A 25,312-nucleotide genomic window follows, 5' to 3' on the forward strand; every position below is an offset into this window, starting at 1 on the left:
TCAGCATTGCCCCTGAATGAGACACATCACTGGGGTTCTGTACCCTCATGAATGAGCCGACTTGGTCAATGCGAGCGGAAGCGAGCTTCTCATGCCTCTCTACTCTTCGTCAAGCAACGGCCAACCTCCTGTCGTGAAATCAATACCATAGATCAACAGTCCCAGGCTCACGGGTTCATTCCGGACGTACATACATACACAGAACCAGGCGGACCCAACCGTCATCTTCGTTCTTTTCTTCCCTGGAAGTCATCTAGATAGACTGAGCATCCTCCAGTAGGTGAAGCCGCCCGCCTGCCTGCCTGCCCGGTCACCCTTGCCTGGTCATCCATCAAGAGAAGAGTAAATAACTATGAGAAAAGAAGGAAAAAAAAGTAGAGAGACAAATGCTCGGCAGTCCGACAGACAATTTGCCACACCAACTTCGTGTCAACCCCCCCCCCCCCTGCCAGGATCGCATAGGGGGGGGAAGAGAAAGGAAAGAAGAAATGGAAAAAAAGAAGAGGACTCAAAGCAATGATGAATGGAAAGATATACTGTTCGTTAACACCACGTCAAACAAGCACAAAAATACCATGCGTATACCGCCCTACCCTCACCTGCCTTACCTTCTGGCCAGGTCCCCTGCCATCTCTCAGTCTGGCAGTATAACCCGCCACTTCGAATCTCTCTGCCCTCGCAATCCTTACATGAGCGTACGCTTCTGGGTCCATGTGTCTGTGCCTCCCCCAGCTAGCAGCACCAGCACTAGCACAAGCACCAGCAGCGTATGAGCGTGCCCTGCCGACGAGAAAACGAGCCCGGGCAATCGGTGTGCCTCTCTGTGGGGTGCGCGTGGGTTTGTACGCTTGCTTCATGTTGTGCTTGCGTCCGCGTGTGCGTATTCCACTCGGTCAGTTTGCCAATCTGCCCCCGGTCTGCCCGTCTGTCATTTTGGCATCCGCCAGTTTGGCCCTCCTTGCGCTGAAGAGAGATAATTGATCGTTCCAGCGACCTTCATATCGGCCGGCCGGTGGTCGCACCGACCGGCCCTTAAGCTTCATCGTCCCCCCACATCTTGCCCACATCCAGGCTTTTGGCGGCAGTGCTGAGAGAAGTTGCGTCGTGTGTCGGGGAGCCGAATTCCCGTGCGGGTGACCAGGGCAGGCAGCCAGCGCCAGGCGACAGAGACCCTGAGGAAGGGGAGGCGTGATCTCCATGGTGGCTTCAGTTGGCTTGGCCACTCGCTCGGCTGTTCGATCGCTCGTCTATATACCTTGCTTGCCGTACGGCTACTGCCTCAACATCGCGACCCGTGAATCCGGGAACTTGCCAACCATCTTCGAAGAAGGAAGAAGAATGCACGCTGGACACGGCCCGCTGGTCCGTTCGGCTCGATAGAGCACTCGGTCCCCCGTGTCTGCCATCCTCAGCCTCGCGACCTCAGAGAGCAGAGCTAGGCGAGAACGAGAATGACGATGACGGCTCTGACGATGGCGATGCAGATGCGGGTCTAAGAACTAGCAAGCAAGTCTCGAAACGCCCGAAAATTGCAAATGGCGGCCCCTCGCAAACAATGAGACCGGCATGTTCGGTCCCTCTGCGTTGTGAAAGTTATATCCAACTAGCGGTGCTCGCAAGGGCCCACTCCCACGTTTCACTGCCACGGGCTTTGGCCGCTGCCCATGAACCCTTCCTCTAGTGTCCGCTCCTCCAGGTTGCGGATAAAGTCGCGGCTGCGGCCAGGCTGCTGCGCGCGGCTTCCTCTCCTCACGGCTCTCCCTGGCGTCTGGTGGTCCATGCCCGTAAAAGCCTCAGCGGGAGGCGGGAAGTAGGCGGGGCTGGGCTGAAGCCGGATAGGCTGGGTCGGGTCGAGATGGCTGGCTACCCTCTGGATCGATGCCGGGATCCCGCTCTGCTGCTGTTCCATTGTCGAGGCGCGCTGCCTGGACCGGTTTGGCTGCCCGTACATGCCGGACTGGGAGTAGTTGGCAGGCGGCATCTGCACGGGCCCCTGCGACATGCCCATCTGGCTGTGGCTGTATCCGCCCTGCTGGCCACCATACGGAGGCGGCGGTCCTGTATGCGCCCCACCGGGCGAGTACATGTTGTTGTTCCCGTAAAGCGGCGGTTGTTGCGGGTGACCCTGCTGCGCATATTGTCCGCTGACCATGGGGCCATAAGCCCCTTGGGCCGCTGTGCTAGCCTGGGCCTGGGCCTGTGCGGCTTGCGCCCTCTGCTTGCTCATGGCTTCGGCCTGTAATTGCTGTTGCGTGCCCGGGGCCGGCGACCGGTTCAGCGCGCTCGACCTGAGGTTCATCGGCGGCACGAACTGGCCCGTGTACTTCTGCTGCGTGATGAAGGGATGCAGCTTAGCCTGCTGCGGCGACCATCTCTCGAGAGGGTTGATAGTCAGCAGACCTCTGACGAAGTCGATAAACGCGATGCGATTGTTCATCTCTGTGCCAGGCCGTGTTAGCTCTTCGCTGCCATTCCAGAGACGTCAGTTACCACGTACCTCTATCAATCTCGGCCTGCTTCATGTTCTTGCGGGGCATGGGGTATGACTTGATGATCTCCGGTAACGTGTTGGCCTGGAAGTACTTCTTGCTCGGCTGTTCCTTCACGCCGCGCTCTCGCGAGTACTGCTCGATACTCTTCAGATGGTACGTCCGCCTCCCGTACTCATCCTGCCTCTTCTCGAAAAACTCGCCAGCTTGCTTGCCCATCTCAATCATCCAATTTGGCGGATTGCCGAGCATCTCGACGATCCTCGAGACCTGGTTGTACTCGGAAGATCCCGGAAACAGGGGGAGACCGAGAAACAACTCGACCACGATGCAGCCCAGCGACCACATATCGATGGCTGAGGAGTAGGGCAGGCCGAGCAATACTTCGGGCGACCGGTAGAACCTCGACTGGATGTACGTGTAGACGGTCTGCCGTTCGTCGCACGCAGACCCGAAATCGATGATCTTGATGATGGGGCTCTCGAGGTTCTTGAGCAGGATGTTCTCGGGTTTCAGATCGCAGTGGATCAGCCTCGCCTTGTTCAGCAGCGCCAGACCATTGAGGAGCTGTTGAGCAAAAACGCGAACAAGCGTGGTGCTGAGGCCGCGGAACTGGTTCTGTTTGATGAGCTCGTACAGGTTCACACTGAGCAGCTCGAAAACCAAGCACAGATGTTGCCTGTGGATGAAGGTGTCCTTGAGCCGTAGGAGATGGTGGTCGTCATTCTTGTCCAGCTTGGTGTTGAGCTGCGGGCTGCGTCAGCACCTGCGGGTTGGCACAAAAGCCGGCGCAACCGGAAAACTTACCAAGTCCAAAACAGACACCTCCATCATACTCTGGTTGAAATATGCGGTGCGGTTCTTGATCACCTTGACCGCTACCACCTCCTGCGTTTTCAGATTCTGGCACTTCACCACTTGGCCGAAGGTACCTTGACCGAGGACGTCGAGGATTAGATACCGGTTCCTGAGCAATCGGTTAGCCACGGGTACCGGCCAGCCTAGAACAAAGAGAGCAATCCCCGTACTTGTGCCCGGCCTCCTCGGAGCCCAGAATGTCGTTGACGTAGAGAATGTAATCGCTATCCTCGTTGTCATACCCGTCGTTCTTCACGCCCTTGCTGGGTTTAGTCAAGACGCGGCGGGGGTTACGCGACGACTCGTATTTGAAATTCGGATTGCAAATGCGGTAAGTCGCCGGGAGATGCACCGTGAGCGCTTGGAGGGGCTGTTGCGGTGAGGTTAGCGGCTTGCCCGGCGAGGGGCGAGGCGACGCCCCCGGGAGCATGGGGCGTCTACTCACGCTGATGAAGCCACCTTCAGGATTGGCTCGCCGAAAGGGCGGCTGGTCGTTGACCTTCGGTTTCAAGTCCGTCGGCGCCCGGATTCTCCTGAACTCGGGCACGGGCCCCTTGTCGTGTGTCGGTTGCACGGTTGGTTGGGGCGGGACACGTTTGGGCGACTTCGGGTCCATGTAGGCGCCGTCCACGGCGCTCACGGACGACGGCGAGTACGTGTCCTGTCCGGAGCTGTAAGGGTTGATGGGCGGCAGCTGTGGGGCCGTCTGTCGGCTGCTGTAGTATGAGTTCTGCTGCGTGGCGTAGTCCGACGACCGCGTCGGCGACTGCCGTTGCGCGGGCGGCTGCTGCGAGAAGTGGCCGGCCGTCTTGGAGCTGTAGGGCGAGGTGGGCGATAGGGCCTCCATGGGTGAGTATCGCTGGGCGGCGGCAGAGGGCTCCTGCTGGAGGTTGGCGGTTCGGCTGCCCGAGAGATGATGTTGATGATGGGGCCGCAGCGGGTAGGTGCCGGTGGTGGGATTGAGGCCGGCGTACGAATCGTGCGAGTCCTGCATCGGGATGTCGCCGCTTCCGTCGCGCATCAGTGGGCTCCCCATGGGCGACGACGTCGACGCTGCGGTGTGGTGCGGGTTGAGGCCGCCCTGGTAGTTGTCGTACTTGAAGCCAGCCGGGGGCTGCTGCGCGGGGGGCTGGCTGCTGGTGCTGGTGCCATAGTCTCGCGGGGCCATCTGGCTGACGCCGACGCTCACGTTATTTCCATTGTACCGTCGCTGGCCGCCAGCACTGGCAGGGTCGCCGTACGCCTGCCATTGCTCCATGGCTTCTGGAACAAGAGGAACCGTCGGCGTGCTGTGTGCGGTGCTGTGGCGTTGTTGTCTGTTGCGTGGATGTCTGTGCCAGACAAACGAGATAACCGAGCTTGTGAAGTCGTGCTTGGCCGCTTGGGCAGCTGGCGTGGGTGCGGGAGGGGGAGGGGACCCGCCGAGCCAAGCAAGCAGAAAAGCGGGCCCACTAACAGTTAGTTAGGTCACTCCCTGAATCTGGGATGGAAGAACTCTACGTTATTCCTTCCTCCGTCGTTGCCTCGACAAGTTTCCAAGGTTATGCTGCACAGCGTCAAGCCCCCAGTGTCGCCCGAGTGCAAAAGTGCGGAGGGCTAGCTGAAAGAATGCGATCATGGAAGTGTGGATCAAAACGGACAGAAACTTGGAAGCGGAGCGGAAGGTAAGGTAGGTATGCTACCCTCACTGGCGAGGTAGGACAAGGGGAGTATCCGTACATTACATACAGGAAGTTCCATGAACAAGGCGCAGAAATCGAACAGTAGAGTATACCTATAGTTACGGGCGAGCTGCTGTGTTAGCTAACAGCGCCCCGGCAAACAGAGGCCAGCCAGCACCGAGTTTATTAGGAAGCACCTCCATATCTTCAGGTTTGGTTACGAAATACAACCGTCGTCATCAGCCCGGCCGGCTCCATCAAGATGAAGGAGCGATGAAACGGCTAAGAGATGTGGATTGTCTTTTCCGCTTGTGAACTGTACAGGTTTCATGTTTGCTAGACGCTTGGTGGACAGAGCTGCGTTGACCCATCCATTGTTTACGCGGCAATTAACGATCCCGATGCACACCACTGCAACTGACCCATCGCCACAGCCGCCAACTCGACATACGCAGTACGATCTCGCGATGGGCAAGACAGCTTCCATTTTGCAGACCCACCAGAAGTGGAGTGCACACCTCATTAGGTGACGCTGCTACACAGGGCTGCGGCGTAACTATTTGCCTTACAAACGCGTTGTCGCTGTTTTGATGTAGGTTGAACTTGAAGGCGCGTAGCGCGCAGGGGTAGGCGTCCACGGGTCCAAAGGTTGGCGTCCAACGGTTGGGCATCAACCAGTCCTGTGAGCTGGTGTTGGCGGCCAGCCGCATCACAACCTGGAACCGTTCGCTACAACAGCCAGTGGCATGAGGCAGTACAGCCCATGTGCGTAAATATCGCCAATAGCGTGTTACCCGTGTAGGCCGGTTTGGACGCTGTATTGATACTGCGCAGCCCACCACGACCAAAGCTGTGATCTGTTCAAGGCCACTCAGAGGGGCAACGAAGGACCAAGCATGTCCGCGCTCCGCGCGCAAGAAACTAAGATTTTTCCAATTTCCCTTTGTCCAGAACACCAGTTTTTACTCTGCCTTAACCGCTCCCGGTCCCAAACCATTGCCAGCCCTGAATACCCCAGTACAGTTATAGACTGGTAGACCGCCTGACCAAAAAGATGGACGCCCTTTTGCGGAAAAAAAATCTGCTCAGCTTGCTCTCTGTCCCTGAACAAAGTTGGATTTGTCGGCGGTTGGCTGACGCGGGTAGAAAAAAGACCCCTGACTTCGTCTCAGCATCTCAGCATCTCGTCGCTATCGGCAAAAGTTGAACCCTCAGACCCTCTTACTCCAGCGTAAAGAGAAGAAACCTGGCCAGGGATGCGACATCAGAAATCGTGCGCTCACGTTGAGTCTAGGGGAAATGCGCCGGCTGACCGAAGAGTGTGCCATGACACAAACCAACAGGTATCCAGCGAGGCGAAAGACAAAGTGAGAACAGCAGGCTAGCAAACCAGAGATAAATCACCAAGAATTTTTCAAGCGGGCTAGAAAGCCACAAGAAAGGGACATCACAACCGAAGCAGATCATGCCCATTAGGGGAATCACTGGGAGAGGAAGAAGAGCATCACGACGAGGAGAAACGCAATTCGAAATATGGGAGGAGTATGGGAGGAGACGTAATACACCGGAATGGAAGAAGCAAAGGCTCCAAATTCCCCGACCAAATTTCCACGGAAAAATCAACTAAAGACGACCGCCTGAAAACATTCCTCAAATCAGCAAAAAAGGGACGCTCCCACGTATGGACGAAAATCGAAATTCTCTGGCAATCTTGCAAGAAAGCAAAAGACGAGCCTTGATTTGAAATCTTCTTTCCGTCAGCAACGGGACGGGAGACCCGCATACCAAGGGCCCAGTGCAGCACTATCGTCATTCAATGACGGTGACGGCGCCGGGGCTCCTAGCCCTGGTAACCGGAGAAGCCGTTATTGAAGCTCTGACCCGGCGGCGGCTGGTTCCAATGCGCATTGGACTGCTGACCACGGCCATAGCCGCCAGCACTCGGCGGACCGCTGTAGCCCATCGGCTGCGCAGCGTAGCCGGCTGGTGACTGAGCCTGGGGGCCACCGCCGTAACCCGGCTGCTGGCCCGGGCCGTAAGAACCTATGGGAACATTAACGACCGAGTTCGGAGCAGCAGCCGTGCGAGAACACCTACCACCATACTGGTTGAAATAAGCGGACGGCGTGCCGGGGTAGCCAGGGGTCTGCGCACTTTGAGGGCTGTACGGCTGGTTGGGGTCAAACGGCTGATGATGGGCGGGCGTCTTGTCCTTGCCCCACTGCCCTGACTGTTAGCTCTCTGGCAACGCGGGGAAACGATTAGAACGGGATCACGCACGCTGCACTTCAACGGGCGGCCATTGACGTTGTAGCCATTGAGCTGGCAAATCGCCATAGCGGCATTCTCGTGCGTGTCCATCTTGACGAAAGCAAATCCGCGGTCGGCTTGGAAACGGGACTCGACGACGAACCCAAAGTTCTGGAAAAGCGGAACGATGTCGTTCTGGGTCGTGTATGGGGTCAGGTTACCAACGTAGCATGTGGTTTGCCAAGCCGGCGTCTGGTTGACAATCATGTCGTAGCTGTGTATGCCGTGGGTGGGGAAGTGGTGGTGGCCGTAAGGCGTGGTCGGCGTCAAGCCCATTTGCTGCATGGCCTGCTGCTGGGCGATGGACGGCTGGCCCTTTTGGTTGGCCCAGTTGCAGCGGATGGCGCGGGACCCAAGCCACTCGCCATCCATGGAGCTCAGGGCCTTCTCGGCATCCGCGCGCTCACGGAAGGCGACGAAGCCATAGCCGCGGGATCGACCAGTCTTCATATCCCACATGACACGCGCCTCGGAAACCGAACCAAAGGCGGAGAAGGCCTGGAGGAGGACCTCATCGTTCACCTCGTTGGAGAGATCACCGACGAAGATGTGGAAGTGGTTCGAAGTGTCCTCCTTGTTGGCGTTGTTGGACTGATAGGCCCAGTTAACGCGAATTTCCTAAGGAAACGCCCGGTTAGTACAAGCATGACACTATAGTAGGCACCTGATGCGTGGCAACCCAGACATACCGACTGATGGACGCGGCGGCCGTTCAGCGTCTGCATGGCGCGTTCAGCGGCGCCCGGGTCGTCGTACTCGACGAAGCCATAGTTGTACCCCCTAGCCTACACCGTTCAAACCGATTAGCGGCGTATAGAATAAAACGGAGGAAGACCCCCCAACACAGACTGAGGGGTCGGCAGGACAAAGCACTGCTCACATTCTTGTCCGGAATGATCTTGACACTCTGGACGTGGCCAGTCGTCTCAAAGATCTGACGCAAGACGTCTTCCGTGACGCGGGGATCCAAGCCTCCAACATAGAGTGCACGCTTGTTCGGCTCCGGTGCGGCGCGGCGACCAAAAGGGCCGCCGCTGCTGGGAGACATGATGCCACTCTTGTCGCCGCCCGCTCCCATCGGGGAAGTGATCGCGGTCGGGATCGGATTCGTGTTCTGGGGGATGTGAAGAGGAGGGGGCGGCATATGAGCGGGATTCGAGCCGGTGTTCTGGCCGTTCTCGTAGCCGGGGGCGCCCGCGTTGGGCTGAGGGGGCGGGGGCAATTGACCCGGGGCCGCGGGAGGACCGTTGTCAGCCATCTTCCTAGAGACGTGTGGCAAGGATGGCCCGTGTGATTGAGAGCAGAAGATCGCGAAATGAGCAAGATTTCCGGCAGCAGCTTCCTTGGCAGCGGAACCCCAGGAAGCAAGACAGAACGCAGGAAAGCCCCGGCAGCAAAACCAGGCGGTATCCTCCGAGAAGAAGCCCCACGATCAGCGTTGCATGCGTCGCTTCGAACAGGGGATCTGAAGCAAAAGAACAGCTTCGAGCTGGGGAATTTCGCTCTTTTGATTCGGCAGCTATTGGAACGGACGGGCAGTCGAGAGAGAGCTGCTCAACTGCGCGACGGGCAGGCCGGGCGCTGGGAATCGCACCGAGTACCTTGGGGAAGGAAAGCTGTCGCTGGGATCGACGGATAGAGGAAGGACAGCGAGCTCAGACGAGAGCGGGGTCGTGCAATAGGAAAGGCACAAGACGATGAGCGCCCCGGCTTGAAACTGCTTGGAACTGAGACGGCGGCGGCGACGGCGTAGCGAGGCAGACCAGAATGACGACGGCAACAATGACGACGATAAAGAGCAGTCTGCAGGAGGAGGAAAAACGACGAAAGAAGAGTGAAAAGACCCGGCCGTTAGAGGAGGAGAGCCCCCGAAAATCACAACAGCGCCGGCCGATCCAGAAAGGTGCTAGACGAAACTCCCTGGTGGATAGAGGTAAGAAAGGGAAAAGACGCAAGAGGAAGAGAGCTGCAGGCGCGATGAAGAGGGGGAGGATTTTTTGATCGTGCCATTGTTCTGGGATTGGCGAGCATTGCTGGGCCCGCGTTGCTGCACTGCGAAGAGGGAACGGTCCCCATGGTGGCCCTAGCGGCAGCCCCTCCTCAGCCATGCCGTGCAATCGCAGCGGTCCTGCAGTCGCTCAACACTGGGGCACCTGGCTGGAGGTTATAGAGGTCCCGCCAAGACTAATTTCGGCCAATTGTCGGCAATGTTTTTACAACGTTTTTACGCAACCCCGATCGCCAAGGCGTTTGCTCTATCGCCAAGGGTTAGTTCGCCGGGGGTACGGGGGGCGGCGCCAGCCCCCCGCTGGTTAGGGTTCGGGTTAATGGTTAGGATTCGGGTTAAGGTTAGGGTACGGGTTATCCTCTTTTTCTTTTTTTTTTCGATTTGGTTGAGGTTTGGTGAAGTTGTTGCTACGAGTATTCGCGATTGTACATTGTCGATGTTGCTCTAAGTCGTCGCGGCCCCGCTTACCCCGTGGCGATTGTAAATACTTGTAAGCGGCAACCTCCGAAATTAGTCTTGGCGGGACCTCTATAACCACGACCGGCACCTGTCTTGTCGTGCCCTGGAAAGCCTCAAGGTGGGGCAGCTCACGGGATCCGTTTGTCAAGACATGGGGTCGACAAGGGTAGCCCAGGAAGCCTGATAACGTTCCGCGATACCTTAACGGACAGGTACCTGGTACCTAGCCAAAGAGATGCAGAAACCCTTTGTTGTGTGAGCGACGCAGGTACCTCTGACAATGGCTTCCAGGTTCTTTCATCCCCTGCAGTGGCGGGGTTGATCTGTGGACCTTGCCGCGGCCTGGAGTCGCTCCTCCAGCTGGTGCTCCTTACTGCACGCTCATTGGTCGAGTTAGCTGGCAGATGCTGGGCCTTTGGCCACCTAACAAGCCGCAAGTCGCATCGCTCATCGCACTGACATCAACCTCAGGTACCTTACATACATCCATCCACCTTTGTTTGTGGGCTGGCTATTCCACGAGTTTAACACCGAACTCACCATTTACAAGTCGTTTCCAAGCACTATAGGAGTAGGTTGTGATACCAATCTACAGACTTGACTCGCATTCCCGGCTCTATCAATCAGTTTGTTGCACGCAGTATTTGAAGTCAGCGCGGCCTAACTCCGCGCTTAACGGAAAGACACTTCCCTCCCTTTCAATATCCATTGTTCGTTCCGACGGGTTCTCTCAAGCCAGTGCCAGTGCCAATTTCAAACTGCATTGGGACGGCCTAGTCGATCCGGCCCCAATCCCTTCCGAAGGCCTCATTCCTCCCTCGTCGTTTCGCTATCCGCCGTCCTCGACACCTGAAGATGATGGCTCGACGACCAGCCACGCCCCTCGACACGCTGCCACACATCCTCAACGATGTGGTAAGTGAAACACCTCACTACCGCCTACGGATGCGGACTCGTCCTCGTGATTCGTGGCCTGACCAGCTGTCCCCAAGATTGTCACCACGGGCAAGGCGTTCAAGGCTGCGAGACGCGACGGCAAGGGGAGTTCCGCCGAGGCATCTGCGTCATTGGAAACGCGGATTCCCGCGGCCGTCGAGAAGTTCAATTCCGTCTTAGATGACCTAGAATGCGACATTGTAAGCATTCCTAGACCGAGTGAAGTGGCGAATGGGGGCTAACTTCCCCAAAGCTCCGGGCCAAGGCCGTGCTCCTCCGGGATCTCAACCAACTCAGAGCCAAACACAATCCGCCTCCAGCCGAACAGAAGCCGGTTGCTCCACCGGCACCCATGGTAATCGACTTGGAATCCCCAGAGTTGTCTACGAAGGAGCCACCCGCTGGCCCGCCGGGGCCTTCTTCAACAGGGCCGCAAGTCAACAAGCCGGTTGCGCCGTTCCCTAACATGGGCTTCGAGAGCACATCGCCCGAGATCGCGCCAGCCCCGTCCCCCAAGACGGCCCCCAAGCCGAAGGAGACCAAAAACCTCAACAACCCGGCTGCGCCCGCCGCCGCCGCCGCCGCCGCCGCCGCCACCAGACCGACCAGCGCCCCGCCCAAGAAGGACGTTAAGGTTCCGGCCCCTCAAGTAGCGAGACCGAGCAGCGTGGCTACAGCTCCGCAAACCCCGCAGAACCCTGCAGCACAAACTAGAGCACCCTCCTCTGTTCCGGCGCAGAATAGACCAGCAGCCGCGACGGCGGCAGCAAACAACCCCGCCGGGCCGGCTGCTGCCGTGCCTTCGGCTCCACCGCCGGCCGGAAACGGAAGCTTGTTCACCGACATGACCTTCTCGCTGGCGCCTCCGCCCGGCGACGCACAAGGGCCAAAGCAAGCAGCGCAAGCGCCGAGGATGCCCTCACAGCCGCAAGCCCAACCGCCGGCGGCGGCGGCTGATGCTCCAACGAGTGTCGGCGCCGCTGTCCAGCTGCCGGGGGCCACCGCCACCAGCACGGAGCAAACCACGGGGGGAGCTCCGGCGGGTGGCGCGGCCAGCACGGATCTCGGCGTCCGGACGGAACAGCCGGGCGGCGAGGACACCAGCATGGCGGACGCCGACGCCAAGATCGACGGGCTCTTTGATCTGGGACCCACCGACATGGAGGACATCAATCACGACTACGACTTTGGGAACGGGGACAACAGCAACTTCAACGACATGTACTTCGCCACTGGCGACAGCGGCGGCGGGGCGGAGGACCTGGACGATGCGTTCTTCAATCTCAACGGGTGAGATGGAGTTTGACTACCTACCCCAAGGTGGCGTTCGTCAGTGGCTTGGGCGTTTGGAGTTTCGCATACACGGTGGGGAAGACACTACTCAGATACCAATAGCTGGCCTTGATTGGGGGGTTCCAGGCGACTTAAGAGTGGCTTCACGGTGTCCTAGAAGAATATCAGAGACATGATATTATGTTGTCGAAATGTTATCCGGCGTGACTGGAAGAAGGAGATGGCATATATTCCTACGGTCACCCATCCCACCCGCCAGGGTATCCAAACCGACCATGAATAATAATAAGTAAGATTAGAGAGAGCAGACATCAAACCACCATGTGTCAATGTGGTGGTTCCCGAGAGACGCTCGCCCTCCTACGGCTGCTGCGTCATCTTCCACATGTCGCCCAGCATCCCGGGAAAGGCGGGATTCCTCCAGTCGGACCAGTCGTGGGTCAGCAGGCCCCACGACTCGTCGGCGTCGACCGTCCTGTCGCGCACGTAGTAGCTGCCCTGGACGGCCCAGACGGCCCAGTCGGCGTCGTTGTTCTGCATGTACGAGACGAGGCAGCTGAGGTAGCGGCTGTCCTGGTCGCTCAGGCCGTCGTTGGGCCCGCCCTGCATGCCGACGCCGAACTCGCTGAGGATGAGCGGGCCGGTGTAGGGCTTGCCCTGCTCGAGCACGAAGCCGACGAAGGCGCCGTACTCGGCCTGCACGAGATCGCAGCTCTGGAACGGGTCCGGGAACGTGACGGTGAAGCTGTACGCGTGCATCTCCCATACGTGCTTGCCGGCCCAGCCGGACGTGTCGAGCATGCCGACGCCGTCGCGCAGGTGCGTCAGGTCGGTCGCGCTCTGCACGCCGCCGACGATGACGAGCACGTCCGGGTGGGTCGCGTGCACGAGGTCGCCCGCCTGCTGCACGTACTTGTACCAGTCGGCGCGGCCGTTGAGGCCCTGCAGGAGGAACGCGCGCAGCTCGTTGCGCAGCGACATGGCCACGACGCCCGGGTGGGAGCTCGCCGCCCAGGAAGCCATGGCCTGCAAGCCCGCGAGCCAGTCGGCCGTGTGGAAGTAGCGGCTGTTGAAAGAGTTATAGCCGAAGGCTGTGTCCCACCAGCCGTTGCCGTCGGTCAGGTTGCAGCACCACGACGCCTTGGACACGTGGTTGTCGAGGATGGTCATGACGCCGCGCGCGAACAGCGCGTCGATGACGGCGCCGAAGACGTCGCGCGTGGTCGTCGTGTTGGTTATCCAGGGGTTGTGGGCCACGATTTGCGTGTAGAGGCCGGCCATATCGCTGGAGGAGACGCCGGCGGCTGCGGCGGCCGCGGCGAAGGAGGCCGAGACGGTGAGCGAGGGGTTCAGCGCGTGGTCGATACTGTAGGTCAGACGCACGCAGTTGAAGCCCTGCTTGGCGATCCAGTCGGCGATGTAGTCGACCGACTGGTGCTGCAGCCCCTCGGGGATGTTGGCCTCCATGTGGCCGGCCCAGTTCACGCAGCGGAACTTAACGCGCTGGCTGTTGGCGTCGAGGATCCAGCGGCTGGACGAGTGCAGCGGAAGGGCCACGCCGGCGGCTTGTGCGAGCGGCGCCAGCAGGCCGAGGATGGCGAACAGGCGGTAGAAGCGGGTCATTGTGGCCAGCGCTTCCTCCGCAAAGAAGCTGCTGCTGGTGTTGGTGGTGGTCGTGAGGTAGAGGGATATATATGAGCTCAAGCCCGATTCCCACGTACACAGGAGATGTAGACACTGAGTCTCTGCCCCTGATATATTCTGTACACGAGAGCTTCACCGACCAAGCGAAAGGAGCGTCCAAGCAAGCCCAACCAGCGGAGGATAAAAATAAAGAAGGGCATGAAAGCGCAGGACAGCTTGCCCCCCTTACCGACCGACGGCCGACGAACGTCACATCGTCGCTGGGCCGGAGGTCAGGTGCGGGAGGAGCCGACGACGTGACATATATACCAAGAAAATACCAAGAAATGCAGGACACGGTAGTAGTTGCATTGTGCAGGTGCCAGGAGACGGCTGATCCTCCCGGGTGAGGGGGGTTCGTTCGCGTTGGATAAACTTCAACCGGGGGTTGCAGTGGCGTTTTCCTGTCTTCCAGCCCGGAGCCAAACAGGATTTGCGGCCGCGATGCCGGCCAGGCCACTTAGCTTCCAGGCTTGATTGCCTCGCAAATCAAGCAGACGAACACACTAGCCCCTCGGCTTTGATCCTCTTCCAATGGCTGCGTATTGTCCTGCGCATTTCTCGCCGGGGTCGAGCCCTTGCAGACGGCGCTCGACGTGGTCTAAGTCTAGACCCCTTCTTTCGGCGCTGAGAACAGACGCGGAGCAGCGCAGCTGGAGCATGTGGTTACTTGCGTCCTGTGATTGGAAGCGGCGTGAATTGGGGTTGCCGAAGGGGTTGAGCGAATGGCAGCACGGGTCGGCATTGAAGATGGTCTGGGGAAGAAATCCCGGCCCACTCATGGCGGCTGCCCGATTCGTCTTCAGCCCGAGGGGTGGTGACCATTCAGAACCCGATGCCCGATGCTGGGGACCCTGAGCTGAATGGGAAGGTACGGATTACTATAACAAATGATAACTCAGGTAGGACCCAAGACGGCGGGATCCCGTCGCCTCTCCTTGTGATCAAACTCCTTCCGCGAGCCTGCTCATCAGCTCGTGGAAAGCAAACCGCAGCTGACGACCCCTGTCGCACGCCCTGATGACCTTCCTTGTCCATCCACCATGTCCGACGAACTAGATCAGACGATGCCAGGCACCGCATCGAGATTGGCCAGGGAGCACAATGAGTGGAAATACCACCGAGGGAGGGGTCATTTTTTGCAGCGTGGTATTGTCTCGAAGGAACGAACCAGGGCAGTCTACCTGCACTTGATGTTACTTTAACTCCTGTGTAGTATAGGTTAGCTGCATGACGCTAGTTGGCCCCCTCAGAGCGGCGAACACCGTGAGTCGAGGAGGCCTCAAGCTGCGGTCCCATGGTCTTGCGGCCCTCTGGTCACGGTTGGGCCACAGCCGGAACCGCCACCACTCGTCCATGCGAAGTGATTTCAGTTGATTTCAGTGTCTTGGATCGCATTTCACTTCCTCAGCAGTCCTTGGTGACACCTCACCAGTGATCGCCTGCCCGGGAGCCTGCGAATCCGGCATTTCAAGACAACCACGTCAATTATATGCAACTATCCCCGTCCAGCTGGGCAGTAGCTCCCAGCCGGGGGCTTTCAGGTTCGAATTACAGGCTTATTCATCATATGCTCATCGTCAGTCGTCAGAAATGAATATGAAATGCGGCGCGAAGAAAGCGCCGGTAGCTCGCGAACTAGCTCTTTGGTCGAGGACTTCAGGAGTGAGAGTGTGGTGTAAATCGTCCCTTCGCGCAATTTTGGCCGGAGGGAAGGGGCCTGCCCGTCGTTTACCAACCAGTCGGCGTGGATACATCGGATAGCAACAGGACCAAAGCCATGGTTAGGCCGGTGGCAAGCGAGCCTCGGCCACGGTCGCGGTCACCGTGGTGGCAGCGGTCGTGGCGGTCGTGGCCGCCAGCGCAGCGCTCGCAGTCGCGCTCGCAGTCCCGGCCTTGGCCTCCAGTTCCCGCCGTTTCGCCAGCAGACTCTTGAAGGCGCCCAGACATTGCACCAAATCTTCCTCGTCGTGCGTGCAGAACCGGTAGCTCTTCTCGTCCGTGATGATCTGCAGGCAGTGCCTTTTAGTCCGGCTCAAGGGGTCCGTATCGACCACGTTGACGATGGACGATATGTAGAGGACGAACACCACCGACGACTCGGCTTCGTCCTTGTAGAGGATGAGATTCCTGGGCCGCAGCACGCCCCACGACTTCTTCCACTGCCGCACACCGCCCTTGCTCCTGTGAAACCACATCCAGCCCTGCCAGATGACGCGGTCCGGGTCGGCCTCGTGGTGACTGACGCTGATGCGGTGAGCGCCGACAGCTGCTAAGGCGGGTTTGGATGGCCCGGGAGACGTCGATGGATGCTGCACCGCCAGGCTCTCAAACGATGCGCCTGGAATTCGGTGCACGTCCGAGTCGGAGAAATCCGAGGGGCTCGCCAGGTCGGCGCCCGAAAGACCCGATGACTCCATTTGCGACGGCCGCCGCGCATACGACTTCCCGAGGCCGCGTATTGGAGGGTCGGGGGGTTCGGGTGAGCTCGATGGGAAACGGTCGGGCGACGCTAGGATGCGGGTCGGCTCGGCCTCGCTGGACCGGGCGCCCTGGAAGAAGGAAGGCCGATGAACCACTGGGCTCGCCAGAAACATCTCATCCTCCTCCTCGTCTATCCTAGCATCCTGGCGCACCAGATCAACCCATTCCTGGGCATCCTTCAACGTCGGGGCCTGGAAGTGGTAGTTTTTCGAGGGCGAAAACAGGCCGAACACGTTTTGTCGTTTGTTCTTCGGGTCCTTCAGCAGCGTCACGGCGGTCAAGTCCGAGAGGTAGATCTTGTGGCGAAGCTTCTCCTCCTTGTCCGATTTGTAGATGGACAGGGTGTTCGGTCGCAGCACGAGGTAGATAGTTCTCCAGGTCTGTATATTTCGGCATCAGAACTGCGTGTCGCTCATCGCGCATTCACGAACCAGATGCGGGCCTCTCTCTACCTTTGTCTTCTGAGAGCGCTTCTGCACGTAGCCGCTCTTGATGACGCGATCGAACTCGAAACTGCCGTTCTGGTTTACCGGCGAATACGTATCCACGGCCAGACGACTGATTAGCCGTCCGGAAGCTGCTCGTTTCGCGGGGACAGCAATTGGTTGAGGTGTCGACTGGTCGGCTGGTAGACTGGCGGCTACCGACGAAGCCGCTGGTTGCGTTTGCGCTTGTTCCATGGCGGCGCACCCATGTACACAGTAAACAAAACAAGGAAATGAAGCGACGGCTAACTGCACGGCGGCGAAGGGGAGAGGCGTGATATTAGGTCGGGTACGGAGGTCGAAGGGAGAGCGATTCAAACGAGGGACACCTTCGGGTTAATGGTTAAAAGGCGGCGCGAGGCCGCTCGCGTGACCCGGTCCAGGCAGGCAGTCGAGATGACACTGCAGGTGATCACTCAGGTAGGCTTCAAGAATGGCGCAGCTGTGGCGAAGGAGGCGGCAGGAGAGGAGACGCGACTGCGGTTGTTGAAGTCAAAATGTTGGGAGCCAGCTGTCGACGTCCCCCGGGAGGACGAAGTCCAACAGGAGCGCCTGGCTAGGTGTGAAGGGGAAGCTTTGGAACCAGCGTGTTGTTGTCGGGTGTGTTTGAGGACGCCCCTTGCAGGCCACCTTCGTTGGCCTAATTCGTACTGTGCAGGCGCTGCACCCCTAAATGGATGGAGGCAGTTCCTGTGTAAGTCTGTGCCGCTGCCTCACGTTGGTGAAACCCAACCCACCCAACGACCAGCAACAACAACGCGTTCAGCTTGCCTGTCGCCCGGTAGATCACGGCGGTGGCAGCGACAAGCATGGAAGGTGTGTGAGGGTGGTAGGACTGTGCTGCAAGCTGCCAGCTACCGATGTAGGTAGCTGCTGCCCGAGAAGCTGCAAGACAAACCTGGAAGTCAGAGCTTCGGACTGTGGGGTTTGGGGACGCTGGATTTCAATCGCTTCGCCGGGACACAACCGGGATGTTTCGAGAGGGCGCCTAGAGCGGCCATTTGTTGGCTGAGTCGGCCACACCGAACTTGAGATGGACGGCCGTTCATGCGTTGGCAGCGTTGCGCTGCTGTGCGGTCGAGCGCTGCGGGCGCGGATGGGCGGCAGAGAGCTGGCCCTGTTTCAGATGCGAAAGTCGAAATCCAGAGCTGCCTGAATGGGCTGCTCTCAACTGGGGGCCAAGCTGGGCTTTTTGAGTCCCTGAGGGCTTGGCATACCAAGATCAGTTAGTGTACGGAATACCTAAGGTAGGCTGGTAACCAAGCCGCCCGTGTGGGGAACAGGCCGTTGCGAAGTGCCTTTTTTTGCCGCTTAGGTCTGACACCATGGTAAAGTGAGAATCCGTTTCCTTTTGTGTGACGCAACGCATCGAACTTTCACTTTGTTTTGTCCAATCGACGACAGAATGCTCTGGCAAGTCTTGTGTTGACGCAGGTTAAGGTACCCAAATGTCCATGATATGTCTTTGAAGATCGGAACCTGGAAACTAGAGCATTTGCAAACTCGGCTCAATCCAAGGCTCGGTTCACCAATTTATTTTTCACTTACTCCACTCGTCTGATAGTTTCATTTCGGGGTTTGCAACTTCGCCCTTCGACATCTCAAGCGGAGACAACCTGACTCGGCGTAGAGTCAGAGTTTACCGCAGTAGTGCTCAAGAAGAGGGGAAGTCGCGCCGCTTGATTGCTGATTGGCTCGGTTCCTGCATCACAGTCTCCTAGGCCCACCCGCCGATGGCATCTTGACCCGTGAACTGGAGTGTCTCCCGTGTAAGTGAGGGCTCTGAACCCAGCAGGTAAGCACGGCGGCCACGGCCCGCCAGAGAGGACAAGAAAATTCCCGGTTGTTTAAGTGTAGCCTGCACTTCCACTGAGATCTTGATGCCTGGGAGCAGCCGAGCAAGAAGCAACGGTGCTTTCTTTCACCTGCTCTCACATTGTCGCCGAGAACGACTCGGTGAAAGCGGCCTTCACGACTTGCTCATCAAAGCCACCCGTCAACTCGATCTCATTCCTCGTTTCTGGTCCTTACTACGAAACCGCGGCGACCATGGCGCATCCGCAAAGCAGCAAGCTCTCCGAAGGCATACTGCAGGAACTCAGCAGCACCCAGTATGCCTGCTCCTCTCTTGAGCCGCTCTCGGGAGGCACGGCCAACTTCATCTTCAAAGGCACACTCACCAGTCCTCTCCCAGACGGAACCAGTGTGGTTGCCGTGAAGCATGGAGAGAGTTTCATTGCCTCGATGCCCGACTTCCAGCTACCCCCCTCTCGCTGCGTAGGTTTCGTCGTCGGCTATAGCCCTGTCAAACCATACATCAGCTCTCTGACCCTCGAATATAGCAAGCCGAAGAAGAGAGCCTGAAGGCCCTCAGCGGGCTGCCACCCATCCCGGGGACATACGCTGTCCGGGCTCCCAAGCTGTACTACTTCAACGCGGCCACAAACACACAGGTGCAGGAGTACCTCCCCCACGCGCTGAGCCTGAAGGACTACGCACTCAAGCACTTCTCCGCGTCATCCCGCGACCCGTCCCGGAAGCCGGTCTGCGCCGAGCTCGGGCGCAGCCTGGGCGCCTGGCTGCGCAGTTTTCACGAGTGGGCGGCGCTGCCGGCGCAGTCCGGGCTGCGCGCGGCGGCGCGCGCGAACGAGGGGATGGCTCGGCTGAAGCACCTGGTGAACTACCCGGCGCTGGGCGAGACGGTCGCGAACTTCCCTTCCGTTCTCGGGGACGCGAAGGAGACGTTCGACGAGATCAGCAAGGCCACCGCGGACGAGCTGCAGCGCCCGGATCTCCAGCTCATCCATGGGGATTTCTGGACGGGCAAGTGAGTGCCGCCGGTCCACCCCCCGCCCATCGGATTCGTTTGGTGTATAGAACTGATATGTTTGCCACCACAGCGCCCTCCTGCCGGATCGGCCGCTGACAGAAGGGGAGACGACGCCCGTCTTCATCGTGGATTGGGAGATGTGCCAGCTCGGCGTGCGCCCGCTGGACCTGGGCCAGATGGTCGCCGAACTCTACGAATTGTCCCTGTTCAAAGACATCGACGAGGGCAAGTGGCTGATCGAGGGGTTCGCGGCGGGCTACGGCTACGTCGACGACGAGTTTGCCTTCCGTACCGCGCTGCATGCGGGCACCCACCTCATCGCGTTTGGCAGTCGGGTGCCGGGCTGGGGCTCGCCCGAGCAGGTGCAGCAGGTCGTGGGCGTGGGGAAGGAGTTGGTTCTGCGCGCCTGGCATAAAGATCGCGCGTGGTTTGAGGCGGGCGATCTGGCCTGCCTGTTTGGCGGCCAGTGAGCCGACTAGACTGCTGTGTGCGACAGGCAGTATCCGTGACGCGGGTGCGGGACACGGTTCGCCTGTTTGAGTAGCACCTGAGGGTCAATGCGACGTTGACTCCCAGCTGGGCTGAAACACCGGCGCACTGCGCCGTTGGGTGTGCCGGATGCCCAAAAGGGCATCTTTGAAACACACAGATGCGGGTTTTGGAGAACGTTGTGCGAGAGATCGACAGGACGTGGTACTCCAATCCCTAAATCTCAGACAGTAAAAAGACCACCTCAGCCGTGTGTGCTCGGGCCGTCCACCAGCCGAGATACCGGATGTGCCTGCGGCCATCTGCCGGGAGGAGATGTAGCAAAGCACCTAGGCTGCTGTTATAACCGGCTGCCTACCTGTCGTCAGGTGTCCGCCTCTTGGTCCATGTCGTGGTGATGCCAGGCCCAGTTCCACGACGCGGGGGCCAGTCGGCCGCCTTCAGCTTGGCCCGCTCAAAGTGAGGACGATCGGTCGCTGGCCTCCGTAGATTCGACCTTCCACGCCTCCTTTCTGATTGCTCGGTTTATCTTCGCCGTCGTCGCCTGGACGATGGCAACTGGGCCTATGCCCGCACGTATGTCGAGCTTACCCATGCACCTGTACCATGTCTGCGTGCGAAAGGACTGACATCGTACAGGGATTTTGAAGCCTCCGCGGATAGTCCTTGTTATCTTTTTCCCTGTCATCAGCTTCATTCTATATTGTAAACCGTCGCACTTTCCCATGCTTCATCATCCCTCCAAGATTCCGACTGACCTCAGCCCCGAGCAGTGGTCCTCTCGCTAGGATGCATCAACGACTCGCTCAGCGATATATCCCCCGTCGTAGCCAGATCCGACGGACCAGTCGATATCGGCGGCCAAGATATCCAACTTGACCTGCACATTGGATTCTTTGGTATATCCACACTGCCGTATTGGCACCTGAACAACACACCAACAGCAGCTAACCCCACGCGCTCCAGGCCTCTGCTTCGGGCCCGCGCCCTTCAACTGCACCGGCAGCACCGCGGCCCTGCAAAACCGGGACGAGAGCTCGCTCGCCGGCGACATCCCCCCCAGCAAGGGCGGCGGCAACTTCGCGCTCGCGGCGCTGGCGCTGGGCCTGCAGTCGAGCTTCGCCGTGCTCAGCGGCATCCCGCTGCTGATCATCCTGGCCGCCGACGTGGTCGCCAACGTCGTGCAGGTCTACTTCATCATGATGGCCGCCGACAACGCCCGCGAGCGGCACGCGCAGGCGGCGCTGTGGGCGCGCAGCCTCGACTGGGCGGCCACGGCCGGTGCTGTCACCAGCTTCGCGGCCTACCGGGCCATCGTGGCGGCCGCGTCGCGCCTGATCCGGACCTTGTCCGGCGTGCCGCTGGCCGTGGATGTCGGCACCACGGCGTCGAACCTGTTCGCAGCGGTGGTGGCCATGACGACCGCGGGAGCGGTGATCAACACGGCGCTGACAGCTATGGATGCCGGGTTTGATGCGTACTTGGCCGCGAAGAACGGAGCCGGGACGGCGTGGGAGGAGAGAAAGGCCGAGACAATCACGCCGGTGTACCAGACGAGGGCCGCCTATGAGCGGTTTCCGTGAGTTCCGTGAGACTGCTGATGTTGGAAGAGGCTGGTGGGCGGTTCAGGGGTATTCGAGGGCTCAAGCTGAAGACCGAGTCGTCCGCAAACGGCGACCAACAAAGCCACGTATGAGATACACATGGATTGGATATCTCAAGGCTACTTATTCATAATGATTAGTACACATAGTTTCCGTCCAGCAAAAAGGAAGCTGTGGTCCCCTTGAACTCATCCCTTCTCTCAGTTGACCCTAACCCTAAAACACTGCGGTCAGCCTGCCCCTACTGTGTGATTGAGAAACGATCAATCGCAAACTTCAAAAATGCGTCAGATGAGTCGGACTTGGAAAACCTTCTTTCTGAATCCCAGCCGGCTGCTTTCCTGCTACGCAGGAAGAAAAGTATCAACTTCATTTACCTGGACTTCATTCAACTTGCCGAGCTCACCAGGCGTTTGGTTTTCGCATCCAGCTTGATAATGGAGGCAGAGCCTGTTGTTGCAGGGTCACTCACACGGCCCTGCGTGAAGTGTCATGCCCAGGAGGCGACCCTTGACAGCAGGTCACAGCCCGTGTGCAGGTAGGCCAATATCAATCATCCCCACCAGGATTTCCGCTTGAAATCAGATCCTAACTCTCCTCACAGAGACTGCTTCACAAAGTTCATCGCCACCAAGTGCATCAAGCAGATCGGCATCCTCGGCAAGGAGACCCGGCCGCCCCCTTCCGCGACAGGCAGCGGACCGGCCCAGGGCACCCGCCGCTACCTCCTTGGCCTCTCGCTGGGCGTCTCCTCCACCGTGCTGCTGCACCTGCTCAACGAAAACGTCGAGTTCCAGCTCGCCCGGGGCCGCAACGCCCCCTTCGACCTCGTCGTCGTGCACATCGACCACACCCAACCCACCACCACCCCCACCCCCCCTTCAACCGGCCCGCACCAGCCAAACCCAACAACAACAACCCCTGCCTCCCGCGCCTTAGACCCCTACCGCCGCCGCTACCCGCGCTTCACCTTCCACTGCATCCCCCCGCTGCCAAGCCACCCCTACCACCCTGCCGCCCCCCATCTCGATTCCCTCAACAGCAGCAGCAGCAGCAGCAGCAGCAGCAGCAGCAGCAGCGCCGCCGCGTCCGCGGCAGCTTCCCGCACGGATATCCGCCGGCTGCTGACGCGGCGCGCGCTGCTGGCGGCCGCGCGCGCGCACGGCTGCCAGGCGCTGCTGCTGGGCCACAGCACGACGGCGCTGGCGGAGCTGACGCTCGCCGAGGCGGCCAAGGGGCGCGGGTTCGCGCTGCCGTGGCTGGTGCGGGACGGGCCTGCTGGTGTTGCCGTTGGTGGTAGTGGTGGTGGTAGCGGTGGTGGTGGTGGTGAGACTGGTCGTGCGTCGGATGGGGATGGTGCGGGGGATGATGGTGGAGGGGGAGCAGACGGGGAAAGGGAGGAGGAGGGGAAAGGGGACGGGAGCGAGGGTGGCGGGAGGGAGGAAGGAAAAGAGGAGAGCGGGCGCGCGGAGGAGAGTGGCAACGAAGCGAACGAGGTGCCCGTGCTCGTGTACCACCCGCTGCGGGACGCGCTGCGCAAGGAGCTGGTGACGTACGCGGATCTGGTCGGGATTGCGGATCTCGTGGCGGATCGCCACCCTAGCCATCAAGGGAACGGGAACCGGAACGGAACCGCAAACGGAACCGCAAACGGCCCGGCAGCCGTGGTGTCGCATCGGGATCTGAGCATCGAGGACGTGATGGCGCGGTATTTTGCCGACGTGGAGGAGAATTACCCCTCGGTTGTGGCCAACGTCGCGCGGACGACGGGGAAGCTGGTGAGGCTCGAGGACGCCGGAGGTGGCCGGTGCGGGCTGTGCGGTCTGCCGCTGGATGAAGGGGGCGATGAGAGGTGGAGGGGGGAGCTGGGCCTGGGGGCACCCGCGAGGATAGGGAATGGGGAGAGGGAGAGCAGGTTGTGTTACGGGTGTGAGAGGTCAACGGCTGGGTGATTGCTGCATAGATGGTCAAATAAATACGTAGAAGCAAAAAATCTAGTCTGCCATGGACCTGCGCAGCGTCTAGTTGCAACTCTGAAGTCTCAGCTTGCCTCCGCTTCATGCCGGCGCCAACTCGTGGTTGCCGTCCCGCTCGCTTCTATTCCCCCCCAACCCACGCGCGCATGGTATATCACGCAGTAAATGGACGCAGAAAATGGACGCGCCTCTAAATGCAGATCTACCCAAGTTTTCAAACGCCCAATCAAAATGCAAACCCCCTCATACTGTCTTCAGCGCTGCACCGGGAAGGAGCCGATTCTCCAGCTTCTTGACGAGCTTGTTGGTTTGCTCGGCCAGAGTGAGCGTCAGGATCGTGTGCGGTAGGATCCTCGCGAGATGGGGCAGGAAGCCCTTGTAAATGGCGAAGAAACCCTCTGTCCGCACGGTCTTGGCCAGACAGTCGAAGACGCCGGCGTAGAGATTGCCGTTCTGGTTATACAGACGGGACATGATGGTGTCTTCAAACCTGGTTAGCACCACCAGATGTCCAGTTCAAGTCACAATCCGGCAAAGCTTACCTGGAGGATGCATCACCACGCAAACCGCGAAGCCGCTGACCGTGCTGCTGGTAAGGTGGAGAGCCGGGCCCTCCTCCATACCGAGATGCCGCATTAACCGACGCTTCGCAAAGAAGTACGTCGGCAGCTGCACCGAGCTCCCAAAACCGGTCCGGATCATGGCGGCGCCCACGCCGCGGTACAAGCCACGGACTCCCTCGCTACCGTAAATTTGCCTGAGGCCGTCCCACGCGTTCCGGTACCGGTGTTGTGTGCCGACGGGCAGGAAGGGCGAAAAGCTCTGCAGCCGGGTCTTGACCAGGAAGAAGGGGCTGCCCGCGGCCGCACCCATGATGCCTGACGCGGCGCCGCAGAACATGTTGATCCCTAAGCTCTGCGTCTTGCCGTCCTTGAATATGAGCGTGGCCAGAGCGTTGCGCATGGGCTCGTAGAAGCCCAGGCGGCAGCCGTTCAGCAGCACCTGGTAGACGTAGGCGCACCCGAGGCCGCGGTAGATGCCTCGCAGGCCCTCATTTCTGACAATGACGGACACGCCGTGGAAGGGGCCGCGGTAGTGATGCGGCTGGTGGCCTTTGTCCTGGAGCTCGCCTTGGAGCTGCATGCGGATCTTGACCGTCTCAAACGGGTGCGTCGCCGTCACGGCGCCGCAGGCGGCAATGCCGCCCGCTATGAAGGCGCTGTCAGGCAGCAGCCATGTCAGATTAGAATCTCGAGAGCAATTGGCCGTGATCGCGCGAAGGCGAGGGTACCTACCCAACTGTTGTCGACATCGCACCAGCGTCAGGATTCGTTCGCGAACTGGCCGGGACCGGCGCAGCGCCGAATTGGGCTCGCCGAAAAGAAGAAGGACACGAGGGACGCGGTTGTCAACTCCCGGAAGACATGCGCGCTCAAAAAGCAACAAGAGCAGAAATAACTATTAGGGCATCAACAACAAATAGAGTAATGGGAATTATCCACCGACCGGCGCTGTCGGTGAGGCTGCGAACGGGGCAAGGCCGCTTATATCCGCCCCATCAGGCCCTGACTCGGCTCGCTCGGGAGCGTTGGCGTGCTGACGGCTGGGGCAGAGCAGCGGGCGCTGAAGCGAAATCCCGGCCCAAGTCGGATCTAGTGTACAAAGTATGGAAGGCAGTTAGTGCTTATCTCAGAATCAGTGGCTGTCCCGCCGCCGCCAGGAACGAGGGCAAGACCTGAAGCACAGA

The 25,312-nt window shown here is 59.5% G+C and overlaps 10 protein-coding genes across 10 annotated transcripts; 5 read left to right on the plus strand and 5 right to left on the minus strand.

Moving 5' to 3' along the window:
* Positions 1 to 1,547: 1,547 nt before the first annotated feature.
* On the minus strand, positions 1,548 to 4,605 carry THITE_2151577 (uncharacterized protein; the record flags this gene model as incomplete). The annotated part of the gene is made up of 5 exons (XM_003655877.1): positions 1,548 to 2,439; positions 2,498 to 3,236; positions 3,297 to 3,456; positions 3,518 to 3,717; positions 3,793 to 4,605. The coding sequence occupies 5 exons, from the start codon at positions 4,603 to 4,605 to the stop codon at positions 1,637 to 1,639; spliced, it is 2,715 nt and encodes a 904-aa protein (XP_003655925.1). The 3' UTR covers positions 1,548 to 1,636.
* A 2,192-nt stretch (positions 4,606 to 6,797) lies between these two features.
* THITE_2120229 (uncharacterized protein) lies at positions 6,798 to 8,774 on the minus strand. The gene is made up of 4 exons (XM_003655878.1): positions 8,199 to 8,774; positions 8,008 to 8,103; positions 7,289 to 7,936; positions 6,798 to 7,229 (listed from the first exon to the last, which is right to left on the minus strand). The coding sequence occupies exons 1-4, from the start codon at positions 8,574 to 8,576 to the stop codon at positions 6,849 to 6,851; spliced, it is 1,503 nt and encodes a 500-aa protein (XP_003655926.1). The 5' UTR covers positions 8,577 to 8,774; the 3' UTR covers positions 6,798 to 6,848.
* Positions 8,775 to 9,412, plus strand: THITE_2120231 (uncharacterized protein). Its single transcript, XM_003655879.1, has one exon. It carries the CDS (start codon positions 9,101 to 9,103, stop codon positions 9,317 to 9,319), a length of 219 nt encoding a protein of 72 aa, XP_003655927.1. The 5' UTR covers positions 8,775 to 9,100; the 3' UTR covers positions 9,320 to 9,412.
* A 1,231-nt stretch (positions 9,413 to 10,643) lies between these two features.
* THITE_2091079 (uncharacterized protein) lies at positions 10,644 to 12,015 on the plus strand (the record flags this gene model as incomplete). Its single annotated transcript, XM_003655880.1, has 3 exons — positions 10,644 to 10,700; positions 10,778 to 10,921; positions 10,975 to 12,015. The coding sequence occupies 3 exons, from the start codon at positions 10,644 to 10,646 to the stop codon at positions 12,013 to 12,015; spliced, it is 1,242 nt and encodes a 413-aa protein (XP_003655928.1).
* A 98-nt stretch (positions 12,016 to 12,113) lies between these two features.
* THITE_2120233 (glycoside hydrolase family 5 protein) lies at positions 12,114 to 13,906 on the minus strand. The gene has a single exon (XM_003655881.1). The coding sequence runs from the start codon at positions 13,635 to 13,637 to the stop codon at positions 12,375 to 12,377; it is 1,263 nt and encodes a 420-aa protein (XP_003655929.1). The 5' UTR covers positions 13,638 to 13,906; the 3' UTR covers positions 12,114 to 12,374.
* Positions 13,907 to 15,471: 1,565 nt separating this feature from the next.
* On the minus strand, positions 15,472 to 17,009 carry THITE_2120237 (uncharacterized protein). The gene is made up of 2 exons (XM_003655882.1): positions 16,634 to 17,009; positions 15,472 to 16,561 (listed from the first exon to the last, which is right to left on the minus strand). Exons 1-2 carry the CDS (start codon positions 16,859 to 16,861, stop codon positions 15,482 to 15,484), a joined length of 1,308 nt encoding a protein of 435 aa, XP_003655930.1. The 5' UTR covers positions 16,862 to 17,009; the 3' UTR covers positions 15,472 to 15,481.
* A 1,370-nt stretch (positions 17,010 to 18,379) lies between these two features.
* THITE_2120238 (uncharacterized protein) lies at positions 18,380 to 20,008 on the plus strand. The gene is made up of 3 exons (XM_003655883.1): positions 18,380 to 18,943; positions 19,009 to 19,493; positions 19,567 to 20,008. The coding sequence occupies exons 1-3, from the start codon at positions 18,716 to 18,718 to the stop codon at positions 19,964 to 19,966; spliced, it is 1,113 nt and encodes a 370-aa protein (XP_003655931.1). The 5' UTR covers positions 18,380 to 18,715; the 3' UTR covers positions 19,967 to 20,008.
* Positions 20,009 to 20,536: 528 nt separating this feature from the next.
* On the plus strand, positions 20,537 to 21,568 carry THITE_2146562 (uncharacterized protein; the record flags this gene model as incomplete). Its single annotated transcript, XM_003655884.1, has 4 exons — positions 20,537 to 20,561; positions 20,625 to 20,690; positions 20,759 to 20,884; positions 20,952 to 21,568. 4 exons carry the CDS (start codon positions 20,537 to 20,539, stop codon positions 21,566 to 21,568), a joined length of 834 nt encoding a protein of 277 aa, XP_003655932.1.
* A 458-nt stretch (positions 21,569 to 22,026) lies between these two features.
* On the plus strand, positions 22,027 to 23,541 carry THITE_2053546 (uncharacterized protein; the record flags this gene model as incomplete). The annotated part of the gene is made up of 3 exons (XM_003655885.1): positions 22,027 to 22,127; positions 22,194 to 22,903; positions 23,042 to 23,541. 3 exons carry the CDS (start codon positions 22,027 to 22,029, stop codon positions 23,539 to 23,541), a joined length of 1,311 nt encoding a protein of 436 aa, XP_003655933.1.
* A 133-nt stretch (positions 23,542 to 23,674) lies between these two features.
* Positions 23,675 to 25,047, minus strand: THITE_2120241 (uncharacterized protein). The gene is made up of 3 exons (XM_003655886.1): positions 24,861 to 25,047; positions 24,108 to 24,784; positions 23,675 to 24,047 (listed from the first exon to the last, which is right to left on the minus strand). The coding sequence occupies exons 1-3, from the start codon at positions 24,875 to 24,877 to the stop codon at positions 23,809 to 23,811; spliced, it is 933 nt and encodes a 310-aa protein (XP_003655934.1). The 5' UTR covers positions 24,878 to 25,047; the 3' UTR covers positions 23,675 to 23,808.
* Positions 25,048 to 25,312: the final 265 nt, after the last annotated feature.

This window comes from Thermothielavioides terrestris, chromosome 4 (assembly GCF_000226115.1).
Source record: "Thermothielavioides terrestris NRRL 8126 chromosome 4, complete sequence".
NCBI classification, from domain to species: Eukaryota; Fungi; Ascomycota; class Sordariomycetes; order Sordariales; family Chaetomiaceae; genus Thermothielavioides; species Thermothielavioides terrestris.